This window comes from Numida meleagris, chromosome 1 (genome assembly GCF_002078875.1).
Source record: "Numida meleagris isolate 19003 breed g44 Domestic line chromosome 1, NumMel1.0, whole genome shotgun sequence".
Classification (NCBI taxonomy): domain Eukaryota; kingdom Metazoa; phylum Chordata; class Aves; order Galliformes; family Numididae; genus Numida; species Numida meleagris.
Genome location: NC_034409.1, coordinates 166,082,788 through 166,108,495, shown reverse-complemented (window position 1 = coordinate 166,108,495; position 25,708 = coordinate 166,082,788). Strand labels below are relative to the sequence as shown.

The following is a 25,708-nucleotide window of genomic DNA, read 5'->3' as shown; positions in this document are numbered from 1 at the left end:
TCAGCTGTAAAATCTCATTTATACAATAGCAGACAGTGGGTTAGAAAGCTGTTAAAAGTACAAGCAGCAGCAGCATGAAATCTCAGGGAAAAATACTTAAACGGTTAGAAGTATGCAACATTCTCTAACATAACATATAACCTAGAATCCAATATTCAAATATCATTTTAAAATGATACCCTGGGATGGAAACTGAGAACATCAACGGCTGGCTATCATTAACTTTACTGAAGTTTCTAAGCTGAAGAATTAGACACTAAATTCTTTAACTAGCATTTAAAAAAAAATGTATTAGCAGGTTAAACTTCTATATTCTTTTTACAAAGTACCAATGACTTCATAAACTAACTTAAGCTAGCTATCCAAAATGAAGCATTATATGCAATAATAATGCTGATACACACACAAAACATTTGAAGTCAAATCAACCCAAACAACAACTTGTACTTTCAGAATGCAGCAATCTAAAATATTATACCACTTTCCAATGCAAAGGAGAATGTACAATCAATGAAGGTCAGTATTTATGAAAGAAAATTATACAGGTAAGGAAGAAGATTATGTTTTGGAGGAATACTGTGTTTCTGAAGTAGTTTTTCAGTTTCACTTGCTTAATGAACTGACAGCGCACCCAGTGAACAAAGGAAGACATTCCAGTTCAGATGCTTGTTTTCTGCTGCTGTGAAGTTTCAATGTCTAGTTAGGAAGACATTAACCTTTAAAATACTTAAAAGGCTTTTCTATCCTGAAAAGTGATTAGTGAAACTGGAAATCAGTGAAACTGGAAAACTTTAATTTTACTTAGGCCAGCTGACACACGGAAGGAGACAAACATCCTCTGCCTAGTACAAGACTGGTGTTTTTTAACAGCAGTTTTATTTAGTGCGATATTAAATGCTGATGCAATTATATTTGGCTTTTGTTTGTTGTTTTTTTAAAAGATGAAGCCTCAAAGATAGAACAAAACATGCCAATCTTGTTTAAAAGTGAGAGAGGTCTAGCACTGCATTCAAGAACATCTATCTGTAAAAGCTGCTTACCAGAGAAACTAATTTAAGTTTAAACAAACAACTCGTTGGCCATGTAATAATACATTGCACTTCCACTAAAGACACTAATAAACCCAGTAAATGCTACTTTCATTTGAAATGACATACAAGAGTCATTTCATACTTGCCACAAACATCATTCCAAAAGAAATACCTAAGATAGTTTGAACTAATTTTTGTAAAATTTTCATGAACTTTAAGACAAGGCTTTTTCTGAATTAAAACAAAAAACCCAACCATATCTGAAAACAGTCTCTACTACGGCCAAATGAAGAAGGAAGTAATTTCAGAGTTAGAGGATGAGAGCCGGTAATAGGTTGATTTCTTATTTTTATTTTTTAAAACAAAGACCTATGAAGTTGCTAACCAGAGATTAACACACTGAGAAGTATACAGGAGATGCCAAAGCATAAAAACCAGTCAGCACATGCTGAGAAACTTCCTATGAAACCGTTATGCTGTGCTTTAGTGAAATTCAGTGACACTTGTGAAAGCCTTAGAAATTTCTGATCATTTTTGTTTATTTTTGTGTTCCGCAACAATTACTAATTTGCTATTACACTCTCACCTTAACTAAAATGTTCATATTTATGCATTTTAAACTGCTGTAATACAACTCCAGAAGTTACCATAATTTTACAGATGTTGTGAATTGAGAATACCAAACTAAAATATGATATCAATAGGTAGTGGAAAAAAAACGTGGTATTTACTTCAGTGCAACCCCCACTCAAAGACAAACAAATAAGCAACCATCCACCCATCTCAAACATTTTCCTTCTCATTTAAGAGATTGAAATCTCCAGTAAGAACTAAAAAGATTTGTATTGCTTAACCACTGCAACGCTTATGGACTGACTTGTCAAGTCCAAGATGCTACATGGTTATATCATACAGCTGCCAAAATCATGCAGGCAGAATAAACAAAGACAGACGTGAAAGACAAAAGTACAACCAGTTGTTTGTGTGCAGAAACCACTATCATTCTACGTGCTCCTGCAGTGACTGGAAACAGATACACACATTGCAAAACCAACCCCCCAAGATTTTGATCCTAAAAAAGTCAAGGGTAAGGTTTCAGAACTGGATGAAGTCTGTAGTGCATAAGCACTGTACTCAAAACACAAATGAATGAATCTCAAAATTAGGATTTAAATACTGCAATTGGAATACCGAGCCACTTAAGTCCACACTGGAGGGCAAATAGCGTACATTACCGAGCAAAGAATGAAAGGGTGGAGAAAGGTGTCCTACCTGGTAAAACTTACTGTACCGCCATGGATGTCTCATGATGAAACTATGGAAAAGTAACTGATTATGTGAATTGATCAGAAGACAAGCATAAGCAGCAATGAAAACATACCTCACATTAAAATGAGAAATGCGATTACTAGATGAACTACTAATAGGTGGGAAGAAGATAGAGCTCTTGACACTCTGGCTGATTATTTTACTTTGCTTTGCCAATTTTAGCATGCAAAAAAATCTACTGTTTCTTTCCGTGATTGTTTTACTTAATTAGTAATTCCTACACTGACACAAATCAGTCACCTTGAGAAAAATTTTGGCTGATGTTGTAACAAAGTGGAATTGGTTTTCAGACGAGGCTAGATGCAGTAATAACCTCATTTGCAGGATTCTAAAGTCCCAGAAATGGTCACAGCGAAGTCTTTTGTAACCTGAGTCTTCATGAGATTATTTCATATCGAAAAAAAGCCATTTCTTACCATCACTCCTTTCTGTTCTATATGTGTAGTCCAAAACAGCTGACTGAAAACTTGGGAAACATTGCAGAAGACTCCCATTCCTACCTGCAAAATAACTGTATGTCTCACTAAATGCTGCTCATCACTATTAACATGCTGGAACACAGGAGGTCAGTAAACCTGCTGTAATAACCAGCTGTGAAAGGTTTAATCTCTATCTTTTATCAAGAGAAATTACCATTATAATATTAATCATGATAATCTATGCCTATCTTTGTTTCAAACTACATGAGATTCACAAGCTGTGTATGTGTATGGAAAACCTGTCTTTCCTTTTCTCAAAGGTAACTCCTCTACTTAATTTCTTTGAACTAAAGTGGTCCCATAAAGGACTAAAAGAATCTCAAATGTCTACACTGTTAAGATATTACATTGGTGTGAACAGCTGATCATAAGAAATAATTTGTCTTCGTAAAAAGATAACTTTTGCATCTGGTTCACAAACACTGAAAGTACTTTGCTGAATTTCTTTTTTGACAAGGTGTTTAGAAAATGTTTAGAGATATCCTACTTCTACGCCATATTTGTTCATTAACTGACAATTAGAAATGCATACCAAAACTTGCACAATTTTTGCCTTTCAAATAACACTTTGCATTTACACTTTGCATTTTGTTTTTGTCTAAGTTTCACTTGTAGCAAAGCATCACTCAGCCCACCACAGATCAGCTGCTCTTTTGTTTTGACACAAACATTTGTTGACACTAATGAAAGTGCCTAAGAAAATTCCCTGCAGTATGGATTACTACAAGTGATATCTAGGAGGAATGAAAGCTAACACTAAATTATATTACTGATATCAAAGTTAAAATAGCCTACTTTGCTACTAGAACAAATACCAATTCTGATGTGGCAATGGTCAAAAACGGGACTATGTTTTCAGAATGTGTATGAACAATTAGGTGATAATTTCTTCTCATAACTAACAAATTTTTGTCATATTGTTGTGACATACTGTTGCTAGTTTTATAATAAAATAGCATTCTCTCAGAGACCATATATTTTTTATAGCATTACATATATACTCATGTTACAGTAATTCATACTTTCCTGGTCACTTTTAATGCCTCCAAGATAAAGTGTCAGTAAGAACAGAACTGCATTAGAACTTGGACATTTGAAACTTCAGAGACCATGCTTACAAACATGCAAAGATAAATAAAGCCAAAAAGTAGCTTTATTTTAGAAGTAGCTTTATTTTAGAGGAAGTATGAGATGGGAGGTGCAATACTGGTGGTCATGGTAAGCAATACAGGTGGGGTCAATAGTGGGTTCACATGACGCTAACAATCTATTCCCAGGAATGGCATCATCCACATACAGCACATCATTCTGAAAAAAGCAGTAGGACAGGGACTCCTGCTTGTCACATTGCTGCCACTTGTTTATGTGATTGGTATCACCAAAAATCAGGAATTTGCCATTCTATAGTTGTTAATGAGGAGATAAGGCAATTTCACAGTTTTCAGCCAGCAGTGTAAAACAAAGTTTTCTTTCATACTTTTCTCAGTAAGTAAGGTTGTAGCTTGAGGGCTCTGTGTAATATACTGTCTTCAGGCTTTCAGATGCTTATCTGCCATCAACATTTTCTCATATCAAGAAAAGATTTTTTGTTTCCAAAAAGCATAGTTTACAAATATTTATGATTTATTGGAATAAAAAGGTTCTACAGGAAAAAAGTGGCAAAACTGGACATACTCTGCTTGTCCTAGCTGCTACTCTCTCTCTTTTCTTAGCTGACTGGTGTAGTAAGAGCCATACTATTTAGTTGCTTATTAAAAGGTCGGTCACACCCTTAAGACATCCCTCCACATAAGGTCAGGAGCATCATATGGTCACTAACAAAGTGATCTTAATGTGTGACCCACTGTACTAAAATTCTCCTCTGGTAAGTAACACACTTGTCGTATCAGCTGGCACAAGTAATCCCACAGTCATCTACATATGGGGTCATTATACAGAGAAGCTCTTGCTCCTTTATTCTATTTTTGTGACTTTGGTCAAGATGTCAAGCCCCGAGGCTCACCATGACACACCTGGATCTGGATGCCTACTAAATTTTTCTGCCCTAGCAAGAAGTTTGCCAGAATCTTTCTGGAGAGAACAATACTAACACAAGAATTGAATGCTGAAGACCATGGAGTCTGTAAGAGACCATACACATCAGCACAGTCACTACTACAGCTGATTTCTTGTTTGTCTTTTACATAATATATTCCTCATTCCCTTCCCTCCAGCACACAGTTCTATTATCTACCATCTAGTTTTGCAACACAGTGGATTTTCACAGCATGCGGCAAACATATATTTGCCAATTACCAGCACCTAATCAAATATATCCTCAGAGAATTTACACACCTATCATTAATTTACAATTGCATGCAGTTCACTTAACATTTAAGTGAATTAGTTTTTCCCTCAGAAGAAGCTAATGCTTCTTTAGGTTCAGAAGGATGGATAGTTTATAGATTGTACTGATAAGATCTGATCCTTTACTTAAGTTTCTGTGCCACAAAAAAGCTTTAATGAAATACTCCCCCAAAATTTCAAAAATTCTACAGTAGTTTTAATGCAAGTTTTAAAGCAGGGCAATAAATACATTAAAAATGTCTACTTACAGAAAACAAAGGCTTTTTTTTTCCAGAAAGCTTATTTATAGAGATCCAGAACTAATTTGAAAAAATAGTGGAAAAGCTGAGCTTACCTCTCTATGACAAGAGGCTGCAATGAATTCTAAAATTTTCAGTTTTATTTCTGCTTTTGAAAGAACTCTTCACAACAACTGCTCTTGGCTTTTTCTTTTCCTGGGAAATAACCTGATGTGTATTGTAATTCACTGAATAATTTGTCATATATCACAAGACAATAGGGCAGCTTTACAAACATTCCATACCTACTTTGTCCATAAGCACTGAAATTTTGATCTTATTTTTCATCTTCTTTGAAATAAAATTTTAATGAAATGTTAAATAGTTCTAACATAATGAATTACCTAATGACAGCTTAGAGGCCAGCCTGTAACACTGAATTCATCATATTTATTATGAATCATTCACTGGAGTTGTAAGATAAAGCATCCTCCTCAAAATTTCTACAAATAGCAAAGATGAACTGTTACTTCTGATGACCTCCAAATGAAGTGCTAAAATATAGATAAAATATAAATAAAACTAGAATTCTTTTCCAGTGTGAAATCTTTGCAAGTATCATCTGTTCCCAAAGAGGTTGCAGGGGAGGAAGAAGACAGACAGAATGTCCTTCTGTTTCAGCATTCTTGAAATATAGGCTAAAAGGCATTCAGTCTTAATCATAATGTCATATGCACACACACAAAAAAAATGAAAATACATCATGCAATTTTCAGGTTTTCAACTAAAAAGACCTTGTATAGCACTTCAATATTCTTTTCAGGATCCGATATTTTCAATCAATACTTTTTTCAAACATGCTTCTAGACCATAAAAGAATCTTTGAACTATTCCCAATGAAACTCCAGAATTCACCACATTAGTTAGAAGGGCATTTTTCCTTATTCATTTGGTAACAGACTACCCAATGAATACTACCATCCTTAAATGAAAAGCAAAAAACACCATGCACTGCAATTTCCCTATTTCCACAACTTATACACGTAGGACAACCTTACTCACAGGTACATTCCATCCTTAACAGAATGGTTTTCTTCATATCACTGCAGAAGTGTTTGTGCGCTATTAGCCACTTTCACAATACAAACTATTGAGTACTTCATATGGTAAAAAAGGAGAAGTCATCAACTAAAAAGAATGAAGCCCATCTTCTAAAAGCAGTAGGCAAAAATGTAGTTACAGTTGTATACAGAAAAATGAGTAAACTTCTGCTTAATTACAGTCTTCTTATTACCTGTTTACGATGTTCCTTAGTTATTTTCCATTGCAAACATGAAGCTGTGTTGGGGATAATACTAAATTACAAATGCAAGACAAAATTTGCATTCTTAAGTGCCATGGCATCAAACACTTAAATGCACTAAAGCAGCATTAAATCATACAATTTAAGAAATGGAATTAAGTAAGATGTATTTATTGTTGAAAACTGCTATTTCATAAAGCTATCCTTAAACTTTAAGAAATTCATGTGCTTTACACTTTTTATCATCTGGAAATGGTAGACAATTAAATTACCTCTGGTATCCCCAGTTTTCTACATGCATCCAGGAAGTTTTCAACATTTCTCCTGCATTTGGCCATGCTAAGTTTAGGCTGCAGAAACAGGAAAAAAAAAATAGATTATGACAAAAGAAGTCAATACATTCATTCAATCAATCTTTTGTGTCACTCTTGTACTGATGCACCATTTCTGTTATATTTATCCTGAAAACAAAGCATAAAATGTTACTCAGCTTCCCCCCACCCCAACTATAAAAACAAAGAAATACAATTGGAGTATGAAAGCTGTGGATACTATGTGCTTTTACTTAGTAAAGTCATCAACACAGTTAAGTCTTTACTTGTTTATCTCCAGCTTGTGAGGTTCTAAAACCTCATGTTTTCTGATGGAACAGCAATTCTTCTTCTGGACAGCAATTAAATTGATGACACATTTCAACATACATTAAGGGGAATAGATTTCAATGTAATATAGCTTTTACATTTTTTCATGTTTCATGTACTTACAAATATAAAGTAGCTATACACAGTTTTCATGTCTGAAGAAGAAATGTTCTGTTATTGTTTAAAATCTGTCTCTCTAAGGACTATCTTTCCAATACTTACAGAAATATCACACTAGTAAAAACAAAACACCCTCAAATCATTATTTTACTTGTTCAATACAAGATATGAAACAAGGGTAATTCCTGAATACCCATTTAAACCAAGAATTCACAATAATATCAGGGACTTTAAAGAACTAAGGCTCAAGTCATTGGAAAGCTGTTTCAAGCAAGAGACTATCATCAGCATAAAGCTGAAAAAAATGAAAATGGTTTTAAAATATTTGCTGTAACAGATAATAATTAAAGTCAGCAACAGAACTTTAGGATTTTACACCAGTAACTTAGTTTTATGTATATTGGCAATGTCATATCTTCACCAAAGACTTCGCAGAAGTAATTTATACCAAGTGTCAGTAAAAGGAACTTGATTAGACAATCTCAGAAAATGTTTTTTCTTACATCCGTCTTCTTGGAAAATCTCATTTTGTGTTACAATTTATGTAACCAAGTATCATTTCACATTAAACTAGTGAGCTTTGTGGGGGATTTTTTTTTTTTTTAAACAACCCTCCCCTACAGAAACAAACAAAACACAAGAAACATTCAACTTACTACTGCTGGTGAAGGTACATGAATACTTCCTACTGACCGAGGTCGAATGTGATTTACTAAATGGCAGAGAACTACACCATCCATGAGAGCAGACCCCAAGTCTTCAGGCAAACATATTTTTAGTCTTGTTTCAATGTTCTGCAAATAAAGAACACACACACACCAACATAGAAATGAATAAAGAAAGAAAAAGCATATTTTCTCATAATCTCCCATGCTGCTAGATAAGTATTCAGTTTTGTTTTACTGGTAATCCTATTGTTATGTAACTAATTATTTGAAAACTACAAAGCAACCCCCTCTAGCCTATGTTGGTTGCTGAAGTATGTAAGCTTCTTTAAAGGAAGTCTACATTTCAAATGCTGCTGTCATAATTTGCATTTATTTTTATACACATGCACATAAAAACCATACATATATACAAATAATTTGTCCTGTGATTACATTACACGTGGGTGCTTTCACCAAGTCTTTCACTTATTCATTTCAAATTTTAGCAGCAGTACTTTGAATCAGAATTACACTGTGTTTAACACCATTGAGCAGAGAGTAAAAGGTAACTGTTCCCCAGTAGTCTGAAAACTACTTACGAAGAGTTAGCGATAAAAAGATACATAAGACAAAACATTCAGATATAACACATATCCAAGAACTCACTCTCAAGTAAAACTAAAGTCCCGTTGAAAAGAATTTGATATTGCAAAATAAAGTAATTTGCAGCAGATTTGGAAAAATGTTTCAAATTCTTTATGTGCTACTTTCTGCATATTTCCCACATACCAAAAATGGTTTCTAAATCCAAGGTCAAAACAAACCTATCATCACACATGACACACTCCCCTGTTGGGCACTTACAAGAGAAATGTCAAACCTACTATAAACAGTTCTAAACACATGAATAAATTTAAAAATTCTTCTCTTACAACACTGATTTGCATGCTGGGAGACCGTTCCACACAGTATAGTGTGCATATTTATGATGAGCACAGCCCACCTACAACACTTCCATGGCCAGTTTCTTCTTCGGGTAGATGTGGAGTAACGTTGTTACATGGAACCCTTTCTAAAACTGGACTTTTGAAAGGACTAAAAGATATGATGTAGCTAGATGTAGACTTGACTGAAACGTCGCCTGAAAGCTTTCTAATCAGGAAAACGTCGTCTTTGCTACCACTGAAAAATACACTTTTCAGTTGAATGGAATTCACAGTTAGAATTAGAATTAATTACCACACCAATTCTCCTCTGTTTTTGTTGTCAATGAAACTGCTCTTTTTTTCAGAATCAGCCATACTAGTGCAGAAGACTTATACCACTTAGAGTGCCAAAACTGTTGAGTGTGCACACTTCAACTGACAAAAATCCACGTATTTCTTGCCAGTCTCAACTGCACAAGAGTAAAATTGTTCTTGGAATGATAAGTGTATGAAGTGACTACAGATGTATACAAAACCAAATGGCTCAACTGAAGGAAAAAGTAACTACATATCTGAAGCAACAAGTTTCATGTAACTGAACCATTTCTGTAAAAAAAATGCATCATTCCAACGAATGGGGGGAATGAAAGGAAAAAACACCTATGTTCCCACAATACACAGCTCAGGTGAAGAAGTGAGCTAAAGGTAACTGTGCATTTGGACTTCTACATAAGGAACCTGAGCATTGTAACATCTCTTCATCTTGTCTGCTGCTCAGCGCAGTTAAAGCTGCAGACTAGAGCTGCAGCTAATTTCTTAACATACTCTGAAAAATCCAAAGGCACATTATATTAACAGATATATGCTTATTCCATATCTGTTATCTGGGGTATTTTCTTGTGCAGTACATTAAGTGGTATGGTGGTTGCTTCTCTTTCTAAAGGACCCTAACAGTATCAATCTTCTAGCTTCAGTATTCAAGACAACGCATCAGGAAGTCATCTTGTATGTGCAGATCACCAAATGATGATGAATTCATTGCATTTCTAAGAAAACCCTTCCAAACATTCATTATCCACTTCAAAAAGTGCCTGAAGTTGTCCAACTTTCATTATGCCTTTTACTTGCCAGATTGAAGACACCTCCAGTTGTTAGGAAATGCTTTCTAGATATCTCTCTCCCTCTCTCAAGTGAATCACTTCATCTTTTCTGAGGAAGTTACATAAACTGTTATTTCTACCAGCACATGGCATGCTCTTTAACTGTATTTCACTCAGGCAACTCCCATGATTATTTCCCATTTACAAAACCCTTTTCTTGAATACAACTATCAAACTGCAATAATGCACTTCAAGAATGGCCTCACCCACATTATTTACAGAAGTAATAGTCTTTTTTTTTTTTAATATTTTCCTAATTATGCAACTTCCCCAAAGAAAACAGAAAGTGTTTGATTAGCGCAATTCTTCCAGCACTCACATACCTCACGTAGCTGTTCGACAAGCTCCCTCTCTTCTCTCATCTGCTCCATTTTCCTTCGAATCGTAAACTGTGGGTCTATTGATTCCAAATTTCTTTGCGGTCTTAAGAACACTGTGATTTTTAAAAAGACAAGATTTTAGTTTAAAAACAAACACCCCGACTTATTCATTTCTAAATGAAGCAAAATCCTTCGGCGCTGTCTCCAACAAAAATTTTCTCTGCCATGAGGTGGACAGCTCTGAACAGCATCAGTATCTCCATCAATCACCATCAATGGAGTTGCTAATTTTTTACCAAATCCTAATCCTGACACACAGCTTCTGTCAGATGATTAAGCACTAGCATTGTACCTTAGACATTGTGATCTAACTTGGCAGGGAGCACTTCTTTTAAGCAGAACTCTCTCCTACAACATGATGAGCTGTGTAACAAGCTGTGAAAAGCATCCTCCTAGATAGAACATTACAGCTTACTGGATAAGGTTACATTAAAAAAAAATCTGCCAAACAAAAATATGTGCTTGATTTCTAGAATCTTAACTTTACAGTCATTCAGCAACTCTTCCTGCATTTAAAAGTAATATTGTGAACACAGCATTGCATAAACACTCTACAGTACTCTCTTCCATCAATCCCAGGTCTGTGGACTGTATGACTTTAACTTACAGTTCCTAGGAATAATTACATTAAATCTTTGTACATGTACACCTGCATACTTTGTCTTTTGATAAAGGACTTTTTGAATGGTTCTGAAGAACAAGAAGACGTATGCTCAATTATAGTTACACAAAATGCAGCCATCACTGCTCAGACAATTTATGTGCCAACCTGATTATTACAGCAAATGACAGTGCTGGAGAGAAAGAAGGATTCTGCATTATTAATTTCCTGCCTCTCTCCTGAATGCAACATGACATCCAATTAATGGAGTGTGAAGCCTAAAAACCTTTTTTCACTTGTTTTAAACACAGCTACCGCTCAATCTTAATTTTGGTAATTTAAGACAGCTAAAGATTCAGATTTCCATCCCACTGAGCCATTATTAGAGAAGAGCTACCCACTAAGCGTAACAGCCTAGTCAGATAAATTTGTCACAGACTTTGAAGTGGCCTTGGTTCTTGTGAGTTGGCTAACTTTCCTGCAAACAGTAGGTATCAATGCAGACTCTTGCATCAAATTCAGTAACAGGTTTCTCTTCCTCTCTAAGGAAGTTAACTCACCGAGGATTAAACATATTTTCAGGCTACCACAGTCTGTTTCACAAGTAGTTTTTCATGATATATTTTCACATAATATTATCCCCAGCTCATAAAAGTAAGCCCCTTTGTTCTAGCTATGGCTGTTAAGATTGCACTGAACAAAATTGATTGCCAGAAGCTAAGGAGACCACAGCCTTCCCCTGGGTTAGTCTCTTCATCCTCTATTATACAGTCAGCAGAGGGAAGGGAAGAAAACCACATCTGGGATGACTTCAGCTTGCTGAAATTGCAGAATAAAAGCGAGGACAATCACTGAGTCAATCAGTATCATCACAGAACAGCCTTTTATTTTCTAAAGAGCAAATTAGGAAATTTTACTCCTACAGCAATAAAAAAAGGATGAATTACTCTAACTGTAAGGTAGGTACCCATAAGCATAACCACAGTAATTCTATTGAAAACTGTGGCATCTCAGTTTTTATTTAGGTTGCAATTAATTTCATAGGTTGAGTTTTAAAATCGGTCCCTAAAATATGTAACAAAATAAGAAACTGAGAACTTTTTAAGGGGAAATTTCATCTACATTCTGACAAATAAAAATGTTAATGAAGTCCCAAAATAAGTAGAGGGCCAATATATGAAACTGCATTCTCTAGCATCTAGGACTCCTGATATACAAAACAAAGTTTGTGTGTGAGAAATATTTTGAAATCCCAGACAAGTCCACTCATCTGGTATCTCATCTAATTTTAGGCAGGTGGAATAAGTAAAATAAAATAATCTAAGCTACTTCTTTGGCCAAAGGGAGACAGACACCATCTAAGGTAGCTCAGCAAACAAGAAGCAACTGTTGCTTGGTTGATAAAGATGGAGCTCCTGACGTACCCACAGGTTACTCACTAAAGGCACCAAGACACAATAAATTACCAAACTTGATTTCTTACACTACTTGACTCACAGAGTCATTATTTAACTAACTTTTCAGGCAACTGAAATTTGTTACTCCGCCATTAACTCAGTAAATTTAGGAAACGCCATATTAAAGGCCATTTGCTAAACAAAATTGCTTTTAATCAGAACACCCATACATTACAGAGTTAGTAAGCTTTATCCTTCACATCATCAGAAATCCCACTGGGATAGTGGAAGGGTTTTCTGGGGAGAACATGCAGGACAGAAGTACAGATAATGCCTGCAGTGCATACCCCTCTCCAGGCGGGCTACATAGTTTCACCAGCGTCACCATTCAGAAGAATCAATGCGTAGGCACACATACATGGTAACTAAAACCATTTATTGTGACCTTCCAGAAATGATGTGAATAATATAACCATGCCTGGAGATGCAGCACTTTCATAACTGCAGTGGCATTTAATCTTTGCCTTTCTGTAAGGGGAAACCACAACCTCAGAACAGGCTTCTGTCTACAATGCACTGTGTCAACAGATACGTGCTTCATAACATTTTGTACAGAGGTATATGTGTAACTATGACTTCTATATATATATATACATATCCAAAAATACAGAGGCTGTTAAAAGTAACAGCTGTAGCAACTGTTGTCATGAAGCATAACAATCCATATACACGATTTAACTATCCCATTTCAAAAGCATTACCTATTAATTTAGATAACTTTATGTGCTAGTAACTAATACATACATGAAAGCATCCATGGTGAAAATTAAACCATAAGAAATATCTAAAACGTTGTTTAATAAAGCAGATGATTTTTTTTTCCAGTCCTAAAGTAACTCCCAGGTTCTCATTGTGCAGGAAATCTTAACCAAGGAATTCTATTAAGCTCCAGAATAGTACCGAAATAAAATTTGTTTTTCTGGATTAGAAAATCCATAGCAATTTATAGGAGACTTCTAAAATAAAGAAAACTCTTGCTGCATTTACAGAAAAAATAATTTTAAGACTTTCATTTTAGAAATAGTCCACTGTACAACTCTAAAAAAATTAGTAATTCTTTCTCCCACATATTAAATACATAAATAAATGCTCAAAGAGTAATACCATATTTAAATAGTATTTGAATGCCATTGTAGCTTTAGTAGCAGCAGCAACACGTCAGATTCTCTATTAAAGCATCACTTAATATTTATGTTCAATTTTGAAGGTAAAATGGAGTTTTAATATGGCCTTCATTCAGTTTGGCCCTAGCTGTCTTTGCTCAGGCCTTTGTTAAGTCAGTATGAATGTTCCAAACAGTTCAGATTTCAGACTACAAATATGTGTTAATGAAATGCAAATACCAAACTTAGTTATTTAATTCTGTTCATGAATGCACTAAGAAGAAAACTGAAGGCTAATCTCCAGACAGCGGGAAACTGCAATTAGAAGTAGTTCATAAATGAAATAAAATTAACTAATTTATATTAAAAAAACACATAACTTGAAAGAATTAGCTATAAAATTTCCAGCTACTTACTGAATTTAAAGAAAAACATTCTAATACAGGGCGTTTTGGCAGTCCTAAGTATTGCTTGCTTCTCTGCGTTACACATGTTTTCCAGCAAGGGGAGCCCATTCATCACACACATGCCTAAGGGTCTATTTCTTCCTCTTTGGGATCATAACATGGAGTTTTTGCTTTCTGAATCCATAGTTAACTTATTAAGTTATGTATTACGTAGTTTCAACAAGCTCAATGATTAATAAATAATAAGCACGCAGCACTTCTTTGCAATGCATGTAGGTGTACTACTTAAAGCTCATCAAGGGTTGAGTACCCTAAGTACTTAGTTGACAATATTATTCATCAGATAAGCAACTAAATGATTCAACCTGCCTCTATTAATTAGACTAATGACAGGAAAAGCTTAAGTAGAGCTGAAAGGTTATAGTCACATATATCTTTTCCTGTTTTATTCAGTCCAAATTTGTTTAACAGCAAAGTTATTATTCTGTTATTTGCTAGATTAAAAACTCCCCAGTGCTATGGATATTGGTCTTGTGAGACCTGCCTGTTGCATGCCTTATGATCTGCTAGAAATTCTGGACTCCTCCTCCTCCACTACAGATCAGTTGCCAGAAATTACATTACAGAAGAAATTACACTGAATAAAGTATTAAGACGCTACTGTGATGGCATTTCTATATCAAAGGTTACATCCATACTATCAAGCTGCACAGCGATGGTACCTGGATCTGAGTAGTGGCCTGCAAACAAACATGCTGTTAAGTTATTGCTTCCTGGCACAGTTTTGGTCTGTGGAAACCTATCTCTCTTCTACACAATGTCTTAGTACAGTTGGGAATATCCTTTGCGCAGGCAAAGGTACCAAAAGGCAAACTGAACGCAGCCTTCCTGTTTTGGAAAGCGAAGAGTGTTTGTTTCAGTATGGATTTGAATCATGCACAGCATGCCAACTAACCTCAGTGCCATAGAATGGTTTCTAGTTCATTTTACTTCCTGCCAGAGTAAGATATGTCCAAGATAATAAACAGCCTTTGAAAAACTCTAAACAGAAAGGCAACAGTCTTGATTTTAAAATAATGATAATAAAGATTGTAAAAGCAGTTTTCTCCTGTAACTTCCAAAGGTAAAAAACAGTAATATTTGCATTTGTCTTCAGATTTGGATAACACAAGAGATGTACCTGCTCTAAACATGCGTGTACTAGTTAGTCTATACTGCTCATGTCATCTAAAGAGTAAAACAGTAACAAATCTAAATTAACACAGATATTACTACTGTCTACTAGACTACTATTTACTGAACTCTTAAAAATATCACCAAGATTAAGGCTGAATCATAAACTGGTAGAAACTGGTAAAGTGCCACTGGAATTTATAGCACAGTTTATGTCAACATACAGAAGAAGTAAAAAGTGAGTGTAAAAGTTCAGATTACACTGGAGTATATTATGCCACTATACTGTGCAGATGTAAAATGACTACACAATCTGCAAGTCAGGAAGAGAATCAAACCCTTCATGTTACTGAGACCCGAGCCACTGCCATACATCCCAGACAGAATTCTTTAGCATATATGTATAATCTTAAAGGGGTGTAATACATTTATTTTCCATAATAAACCTAAACAACACCAAGAAAAAAAAATAATTTGGATTTTAGAAGATGGAGACTGTTATCTTGTTAAGTAAAGCTTATTTCAAAAACAGCTTTCCAGCACAATTTTCTCTGTGTGCCCTTAATTTGCTTATAACAAAAGCTCCACTAATACAATTCCTAATCTGTTAGCCAGTTTTTAGAACTGTATCAATTGTAGTATTTTCAAAGTTTCATAACTGATGAAAGTATATTATTGATAGATTTTTATTGCAAAAACTAAGTATGTAAACAACAGAAATTAAATTTAGCAAGTTGATATTTAAAGAATTTTTTTTCCAACCACAGAATTCTGTATACAATATCAAAATTGAAGCTAGCAGTAATAATTACAAAATAAAGAATTGGAGTAGTTAGAAGTATTAGGTTAGCACAAGACAAATATTGTTTATTTTCTGAAAAACAAAGTATTCTGGAAAACAGAAAAATCTAGGATTTATGTACAAAAAAAGCAACTCAAAGTTATTTCTGAATTAAAAGCAGCTCATGAGGAGGGAAGAATACAGCTTAAAAGGTGTAATATGGCTGAAGAGACTATATTACAGAGAAGAATTAAGAGATTTCTTTTCTAAATTGGGGAAAAAATGCTTATTATTGCTAGAAATCTTTTACTACAACAGTAACCTTGTTTATCTTTAGTAACAAACAGCTGGAGATTCCATCCTGACTAGGTTTCTGTTGGATGGATGTCAGTGGTCTCTTGCTTATCTGATTCTCTGAGCATTGTTTCTTCTTGGATTCCTCCTCTAATTAAGTTAGTTATATACCTGCATCAACAACTGCAGATGGGAGCCAGATATTCTTAAGTCAGTTTTTATTAAAAAAAATCATACATGCATAAAAAACAGCAGCAAAATTAATTGCTGCTTGAGTGCAACTTTTATAAACTCTTGAAAATAAAAGTAGTAAATAAATCTGTATTGGAAATAGCTCTGGGAATGGGTATCACAGGAAAAGTTGTTTTGCCAGACTTGAAAACAGTGACACTCTCCACTCATTTCCTTTTGATACTACATATTTTATAGAAGGTTAACATGCATCCTCTGAGGCATTTGGTGTTACAAACATTTGCTTAAGAGTACTAGCTTTCCTCCTTAGCCACATGGGACATTTGCCATACAGAGTTTTCTGAAAACATAAAATCAAGTAAATTATGTATGGAACACCTACCATTGTCACTGTCTCCTTCAGATGGTATACTGTAGCTAAAGCTGTCCCATGTTTGTGCCTGTGTAAGTGTGTTGAAGGAGACAGGAGGAAGACTGAGGGATGGGTCTGTTGGAGGGGAGTGATAGCCAGTCCAACCATGGTGGTGTAAGGACCAGGGTGGGGGAAAAGGGCGGGCAGCAGCATTTCATATATGGCATTAGGGTTGTATGGCAATGAAGATGCAATTCAAAGGTGATTAATATAAAATGTGTAATTTTTGAAGAAAAGAATGAAAGAAAGGTGGTGCAGAATAAGAAGAACGAAAGGTTATACGTTAGTACTTGCAAATCATACATTATATGTGCAGTTAAAGCTGTTAAGCTTAACAAGATCATTGTAACCAGAGCATTTCACAGAAATTGCTTACAATCATGTTTTAAGAAAAAGTACCCATAGATTTTACATTGTGGTCTGACAAAAACCTCGAGCCTGTGAATCAAAAGGTAAATGCATCTGTGAAGTTTCAACATTCAAAATAAGTAGTTTGGCAAAGAAGAATTCAGTTATTTTTGCAACTGTCCTAAGAACACTACATCCTGAAGAAAACGTATATGTACATATGAAAACATTGTTACACTAAGTTCCAGGCTTATTTCAATAGCAATGTAGCAACTACATTGAATTCTCATTTAATCCCCTGAATTCGTCTTGTTGAAATACATCCAGTAAGTGCGTGCAGTAGAGATGTTTTCTTTTTGCTTTAATCACTTAATAGTTTATGCAGCACTACTTATATTTCTTGCTAACTCCCACAACATTAAGTCCAAATTTACAACAGGTCCTAGGAAAGTTCTGGTCCTTAGCAACATTGGCAGGCTTTCCAGGGTCAAGAGTAGAGACATGCAACACCTCCAAAGGAGGAGACAGAGTTTGTACCACAAGCCTTGGCAAACCTGCTCTGTAGACAGCATTATAACAAGCATAAAACCACTGATGATTCTGCTGGGCTCCCTGCAGCACACAAGACTTCATATGTCCAGAGATGCTGCGACAACGTAGCTTCTCCATCCTTTCTGCCTTCTGTCTTCCTACAAGTCATGACAACACCTCCTGTTTTTCCCTCAAATCCTCCAATGGACCTTTACATTCTTACCCTACCACATCTTACTTTACACTTCTGTCTCCTGACTTGGTTGTGGGAAAGCTTTCCTGAAATCTCCGCTCTATAGTGTTTCAGAAATGGAAATAAAGTATCTTCTCCCTGTTTTTCTTCAGCACATCATCCATCCTTTCAAAGCTTTCCGCTGGCTTCCTACCTTTCATCACAGAATTTAAATCTCTGCTTTTTTACTCTTCACAAATACGTCACTCCTTAATTAGTTTTTCCTGTACCTGATCACAGTTCTCTACCATTTCTGCCACCATAATGAGTTCTTCCCTCACTTCTTGGTTTTCTATATGTGTACTTCCATGTTTCATCTACTTCAGTGCACACACAAATAACATCCATTTTCCTCAAACTAAACTGGAGATTACATACTATCTCTGCTCTGAATGCTAAACTAACCCTACATCAACTGAAAACCACTGTGTACATCAAAAAATTGCAAAAACTAATCACAGGGATTGGAACGGACCTTGAAAGATCATCTAGTCCAATCCCCCTGCTGCAGCAGGAGCACCTAGATTAAGTCACACAGGAACGCATCCAAGCAGGCTTTGAATGTCTCCAGAGAAGATGACCCCACAGCTGCTCTGGGCTGCCTGTTCCAGCATTCTGCTACCCTCACCATGAAGAAATTTTTTTCTAGTATTTATGCGGAACCTCCAATGCTCCAGCTTGCACCCCTTGCCCCTTGTCCTATCATTGGATGTCACTGAGAAGAGCTTGGCTCCATTCTCCTGACACTCATCCTTTGCATATTTATAAACGTTAATGAGGTTACCCCTCAGTCTCCTCCAAGCTAAAAGAGGCACAGCTCCCTCAGTCTTTCCTCGTAAGGGAGATGCTCCACTCCCTTAATCATCTTTGTGGCTCTGCACTGGAGAATAACAGAAGAAAGTCCAAGGTAAAGCTTAGTTCCCGTTTTATACTATTCCATATTAGTAACAGGGAACTTAATTGCGTACTTTCTCTTTCCCTCAAAATTCTGGAATCTGCATTAAAAAGATGATAATTCAGACAATGTTGTATAAAATTTCATCTCAGAATTCCCTCAACATTCAACTATTCAAGAGTTCTCTTCAGATATGCATTTTTAAAAGCCTCTTTACTGCTTCTAACTACTGGGACAATGGGTCAGCCAAACCTGAGTAAAAACAACACTACTCAAACTCTGAGTAGAATGCAACACGAGGTAACAGAACACTAATTTATGGAAAATAATAAGCAGTCTTTAATCATACTGGCAACTAGGATTCATACAATTTTCCAAAGTACACAGATAATGTATTAGTAGCAAGATGTTTATATCCCATTTTAATGATTATGGCAAGAACTTAGTGAAACTCAGTTTCTACAATTGGTATCACTTGATATTTTAATTAATCCATGGAACAAGTGCAGAAGATTTAAGTTTAGCAGCTATTTTGAGTGACATCCGTTGGGATGTGCAAAAGCACATCCCAAGAACGAAACTGTGGTTCTAATTGAACTTATAATGATTTATTCCTTTCAAGAATTACTTTTTAAGGTTTTCGACTGAATATAAATTTGAGAAGCCCAATCACTATAAAATATTTATAAGGACAAAATAATCTGAATTTTTTTTTTTTTTAGATCTTATTACTTTCTGTGTATACAACCAATCCTTGAAAAGAATCTGTCAAGAAGTCAAACACTATTATCTTTCAAAACATTTTCTTTGGATACCAAGTCAGACATCAGATATGAATTTTTCCCAATATTTTTCCTAGCCTTAAAATGAAAGATCTTCAGTCCCGAAAACAAACCAGAATGTACTAATACAGTATATACTAACACAAAAGCTTAAGCCACAGTGGTTTATCCTCTGGAAGCACTTTACTTTGTGTGTGTGATTCTACTTTTTTGAAGCATTACCAGAAATCTACAATGTTTTACTTTCAGATTTGGAAGAGACATAAGTCATTATGAAACAGGGAGGGGAACAAAATCAAATAGAAAGCAACGTTCATTAAAAATAGATGAAAACAAGCATACTGAAAATAAGCTCTCCAATTTCAGGAAGGCGTGTTTGCATATATTTCCATGGAAATTTGCCAGGTTTTTCCCCAGAGAACATGATGTACAGAGAATATTTAAAAAAAAAAAAAAAAAAAAAATCTATCTTGCACTCAGACTTAAAAGATTTACAGGAGCAAGTAACTCAAGTAAAAAGCTATAATGAAGTAAATAGATAAAAATAATTTCCAATGAGCTCTACTAAATTTTCCCCTAAGGTAATGAAGAACTTGAATGAAAAAGCTATCAAAATAAACTATATACTAAGCTGAAAACAGAACTGCTCAGCCTCTAGACCAGCTAGCTCAGCTTTTGGGCATTAAAGCAGTATATAATTAAGAAGCACAAATCAAGACACAGAGAATGGTTCAAACTCACATGAGACTTGTACAAAAAGCTTTAGAAGAAAGACAGCGAAAGAACTAGTCATGGAAAACTAGCAGGAAGAATGTGCAGGATTCACTAATATGCCAGTATTTTGAGCCACGTGGGAACTGGAAGAGTTACGCAGGTCTGGGTCTCCCATCACTAGTCCTGTAGGAATGCTGCAGGAGGCTGCAACCCCTGCCATCCAGTCCTTCTGGAAATTCTCTAAAAAAGATTCACTGGGATATTTTTGGAAAGTGTATTTTTCCCTTTATGTATTACAGTCATTAGGTATAGAACATCTTGAGTCACTGACATACCAAGACTAGGAAACGTATCTTAAACTAACTTCAATACAAAGTCACAGTCTTGCATTCTTCTCCTACAACACTGCTTCCAGTTCGTGGCAGCAGACATTACAGGCAGCTTAGCAGAGCACAGGTAACCTCCTATGAAAGCCTGTATGCTGACATTGCCTTTGCATGTCTTTCTCCTAGCAGTTGCCACTGGACTGAAAAATATTACTCAATTGATGTTTTTTTTCCGAGTCCTGAAAGGTCCCATTTGTTCATTACTTAATTCATACTTTGTATGTTACAAAATAACTCTCCTCTAAAGCTTCAGGAACAAAAAAGAATGAGTCAGAGTTCAGCAACAAACTATGAAATTCAAGTGAACAGATCTGCCAAACTTTTATATTGTAACAATATGGGAAATTTAAAATGCTTTCTTCATGAAACATGGTTGGTTCAATAACACTTTCTTTACTTCATAAACCTTTCTAAAAACAAATCTATGGGTACATTTTCTTAAAATGCATTCAAATATGAAACTGCTGCCATTATTGCAGAGATACTTTGTTATGGAAGCTACAAGCTTGTAGTGGTTTACCAGCATTTGACTAAAAGCATTTGTGGTGAATGAGAAAACAGAATTACAGCCATAGAATGCTGAAGCATATTTAAAGTATTAAGGTTATTCTTTACAGGTGACATGACTTAACAGCACCGACAATGAATATTGACCACCTTAGAACAGAGAAGATAAAAACAAAGTTTACCTGTAGCTTATCCTGCTTTTAAAGGAAGTCCTCAAATACATTGACAGTTTATTTTGTTGATTCCCTCCTATTTTTCTCCCCTCCACTCCAATAAACTGCTGCATGTTAATGATGGTAATACAGATTTGGTACATTGCAAATTTGTTAAACTTGCTGGCTGAAGAAAACATCTCATCTTCCTGTAACCACTACTCGTTACACAAGTATAACTACTGAGAGGCTTGTGCATAAGCATCTTCTAAACAAGCATGATTATTCACAGATTATTTATCGACATATCTTATCATTCTATATACACATACATGTATAAAATGTGTATTTGTATGTGCTTATTTTTAAATGTGTGTGTATAAATATAATTTATAAAACACCTAATTTATCAGTAAGGGGTAAGAACTGATCCACATAAAATGTGTTAAACAGAGTTATAAATTTGATCTTGAGTCAAACATATAGACTTAATGTTCTACTCTTCAGAATACAGGAAGTGTTTCATCACTGAATCGTAAGAAAAAATACAAATATAAGCATCTATTAATAGCACAGATGTGAAAAAAAGTACAAAAATTGGTTGATTTTCTTTCCTACATTACCTGATCGCGGCTTCAGGCCAAAAGGGATTGTGTTGTTTGTAGTAGGAGACAGCGTTGGACTTTTATCCTTGTTCTGCATAATTTAAGAACATAAATTCAAATAAGAGCAACGTCCAGAATATCACAGGACAACCAACTGAATAAAATACAAAAACTAACAATACTGCATGCTACAACTATTTCACCACAACCTGATCACATAGTCTTGAACCTACAACAATATCCCAGTTTTATTCAATACCACTCTGTTACTGGAAAAGAAGCTGAAGTTTCTGACTGAAGTCTGCAGTGGCCCTAGCTATAAATAAGTTTGATTGTTTCCCAGCATTTTCCCACAAAACCATTCAGTTCCATTCAACATATACTTTTGTGGCATAGTACATTTAGAAGAACAAAACAATGACAAATTTTTCCTTAGTTATGTTTCTTTCACTGAATCAGAATTACCATTCTGCTTAACAATTTTCCCTGCAACACTGAATTCTGCCTAAAATGCAGAAAAGTAGAAATAAATTACACACCTCAGAGCATGATCACCCTTGACACTGAACTGCGCAAACAGATGCAACATGAATAACTGAGTTTGAGCATAAAGAAGAAAAAGGTAAAGTACAACCATGGTGGTTATACAATGAGAACACAGGAAAAGTCTTATAACCAAACTCCAGAATTCGAATCCTATTTTAAAAATGATTCCTCAGGGTGGTAACTATGGGAGTACCATCACCAACACTGGGTGCTCATGAGTTTGTAAGCTGCTCATATACAGTGTAATGTAGAGGAAGATACCCTGGTTTTGCACGGAAGATAGGAAGATTCCATGAAGAGCCTACTGATCATCCACATAATAAAGACAAACAAAATGAACTATCATCTTACCTCATTGTGAGATGGCTGGCCACTTGTATTCCAAACAATTACATCATTCTGCATGTTTGGATAGAAAGAAAAAAAGACCTTTTCAACAAATGCATTGGTCGTATATAGTCATAGGGTGTTTTAATCATGACAGTCAGATAATCATTAATATTTAGTACTTTTCATCTTTACAACATTTTTCAGTGCTGTACTGCTTTTTCACCAAAACAGTTTTCACAATTGATATATACTTTCATGCCAGGCTAACTGAAATACCATTTAAAAATATTCCTCTGGAAGATATTTGCACAAATTTGTCTTTTATTTCTTAGCTGCAGTCTTACCTGATTCATAAGTACACTTGTCAGACTTAAATCTTTGTTCATTCAAGTGCATTATCTAATGTTGTTTCACAGATTTTGTAATTAGACTGTTACCAGGAGTTTCATAGGTGAGTAATGATTTTAAATACAGGTTTAAAGAGGGAAGCATTCTGCAAGCAGTTCATTTTAGCAACTGTCATATAACATACCTTGTTACTATTTTTGCTATAGCTAAACTGGAAACATGGAAATCATGTCAATAAAATATGAAACAATTATTAATTCTGTATCAGTCATAACTCTGTAGAAATAGCACTGGCATAGGTATAGGTAAAAACAAATTATAAATCCATTCAAAACCCGTTCCTTAGGGCAAACTTTTTTAATCAAGAAAAAGTGGGAATGAAAATAAGAAGCCCTCAAAATATTTGGTCCCAGCACTCACAGAATTTTCTAAAAGTTACTAAGATAGGAAGGAAAATTACACACATTTTGCTAAGTGACCTTTCCTGGGCAACTTCTTAAGCTTGAAAAATAAAATATAATCCCCAGCTACCAACTTCTTTCATAATAGCTTCTTTCATAATTTTATCTTTTTTTCTTTAAAAAAGAAGAAAATTAAGTCACAAATATATCATAGGAACATTTACTAGTAAGTATGTTTGAAAAGCATCAAAATATACCAGAGTTGATCTATGTCTACATAACATATATTTTATTAATGTACTATGAATACAGGCAGAACTTTATATCATTTTGTTCTCAGAATCTTCTTGCAATAATGTTCACAAACAAACAAGTTCTGAGGTAATAAAGTATGCACCAAATATTTAAGCTTGAATTTTTCACAGCTCTTCATTTCTGGAATCACTGAAATACAAAACTTAATATTTTTGATTCTTTAGAAATATCACCTCAACATACACAGTCTTCTTTGTAATACAAAGCTCATTAAATATATTGATTGCTGCATGCAAAATTTTAACAGCTTACTACACCACATGAGCTGGCGTATTTGGATTAAGGTGGAAGAGGAACCAGGTGGTTTATTTTATTGAAGAACTGACTCTGATAATACTTATTTTTGCCAATAATGTTTATTAGAAGAAAATACATCAATTTCAGCCCTTTTCCTGACATAGAGGTCTTATTTAACATCCCATTTACATTTAAGGTAAGGGAAAAAAAAATCCCCAAAAATATAACCACCAAAAATCCTACAGGATTTAAACTTCCATACCAGTGAATAGAAGACAGTGACCCATTCCCAATGTTTCCATATTTATTGTATCTAGACACCTACGTACCTGATTCAATGACCATTTTTCACCCTGTTCACATGTTCTCATTTCATTCTTGGCTTTCTCCATAATTAATTCCCTCCTCCTCTGAAATTCTAGTTCCTCTTCAGCATTTTCTTTCTGCAAGATATACTACTCTTTAGACTGTGAATCACTGGGAACAGAATTGTATCTTTTTTACATAACATTACATCAGAAGTATTTCTGACAAGTACTGTGATGAAAAGCAAACTAAAAAGTAAGCAGATACTACATAATTGCAGTTCCAGCACTAACAGACTGATAATTTCGTAAATCTAAACAAACTACCTGGGGGATACCAAAAGGCATTTAGAGAACAAAGCTATTATGAGGCACACTCAACATGGACTCACGAAGGGGAAGTCCTGCCTTAGTAATCTGATCTCCTTCCACATGATCACCTGTTTGGTGAACAAAGGGAAGGCAGCAGATGTAGTCTCTTAGTGTATTTCACTAAGGCGTTTGATATTACCCCTCACAGCACATCCTTCTGGACAAGTTGTCCAACTGCGAGATGAAGAGGTTCATGCTATGTTGGGCAATGAAATGGCTCAGAGGGTTGTAGTAAATGGGGGGCTACAACTGGTTGGCAGACAGTCACTAGTGGTGCTTCTGAGGGCTCAGTCCTAGGGCCATTCCTGTTTAATGTTTTTACCACTGATCTGGATGCAGGAGTGGAATTCATCCTCATCAAGATGGCCAGTGATGCTGTACTGGGAGGTGCTGTTGTCTCCCTAGAGGGATAAGAGGCCTTGCAGAGAGATTTAGATAGATCAGACTATTGGGCAATCATCAGCGCCATGAAGTTCAACAAAGGTAAATGCCGGTTTCTGCACCTGGGACAGTGCAATGTTGGACACAGGTACAAACTGGGAAACAGATGGCTGGAAAGCATCCCTGCAGAAAGGATCTGGGACTGCTGGTGACAGCAGGCTCACCATGAGCCAGAAATGTGCCCTGGCAGCCAAGTGGGCTCTGTAATATGGAAAGGATACTAAGGTCCTCGAGAACATCTAGAAGAGGACAACAAAGCTG

The 25,708-nt window shown here is 35.4% G+C and overlaps 1 protein-coding gene across 8 annotated transcripts in view; it reads right to left on the bottom strand.

The window, feature by feature from the left end:
• Nucleotides 1–25,708, bottom strand: part of LRCH1 (leucine rich repeats and calponin homology domain containing 1) — a 120,322-nt gene that overhangs the window by 13,449 nt on the left and 81,165 nt on the right. For 7 of the 8 annotated variants that reach the window (XM_021376012.1, XM_021376040.1, XM_021376004.1 and 4 more), the window contains 6 exons: nt 24,659–24,772; nt 23,050–23,097; nt 22,171–22,243; nt 10,524–10,633; nt 8,124–8,261; nt 6,979–7,056 (listed from right to left, as the gene is read on the bottom strand). In XM_021376012.1, the coding sequence (XP_021231687.1) occupies nt 6,979–7,056; nt 8,124–8,261; nt 10,524–10,633; nt 22,171–22,243; nt 23,050–23,097; nt 24,659–24,772 (561 nt within the window). Of the gene's footprint in view, nt 1–6,978; nt 7,057–8,123; nt 8,262–10,523; nt 10,634–16,970; nt 17,076–22,170; nt 22,244–23,049; nt 23,098–24,658; nt 24,773–25,708 lie in introns of all 8 variants that reach the window. The other variant, XM_021376066.1, reaches the window with a different exon arrangement.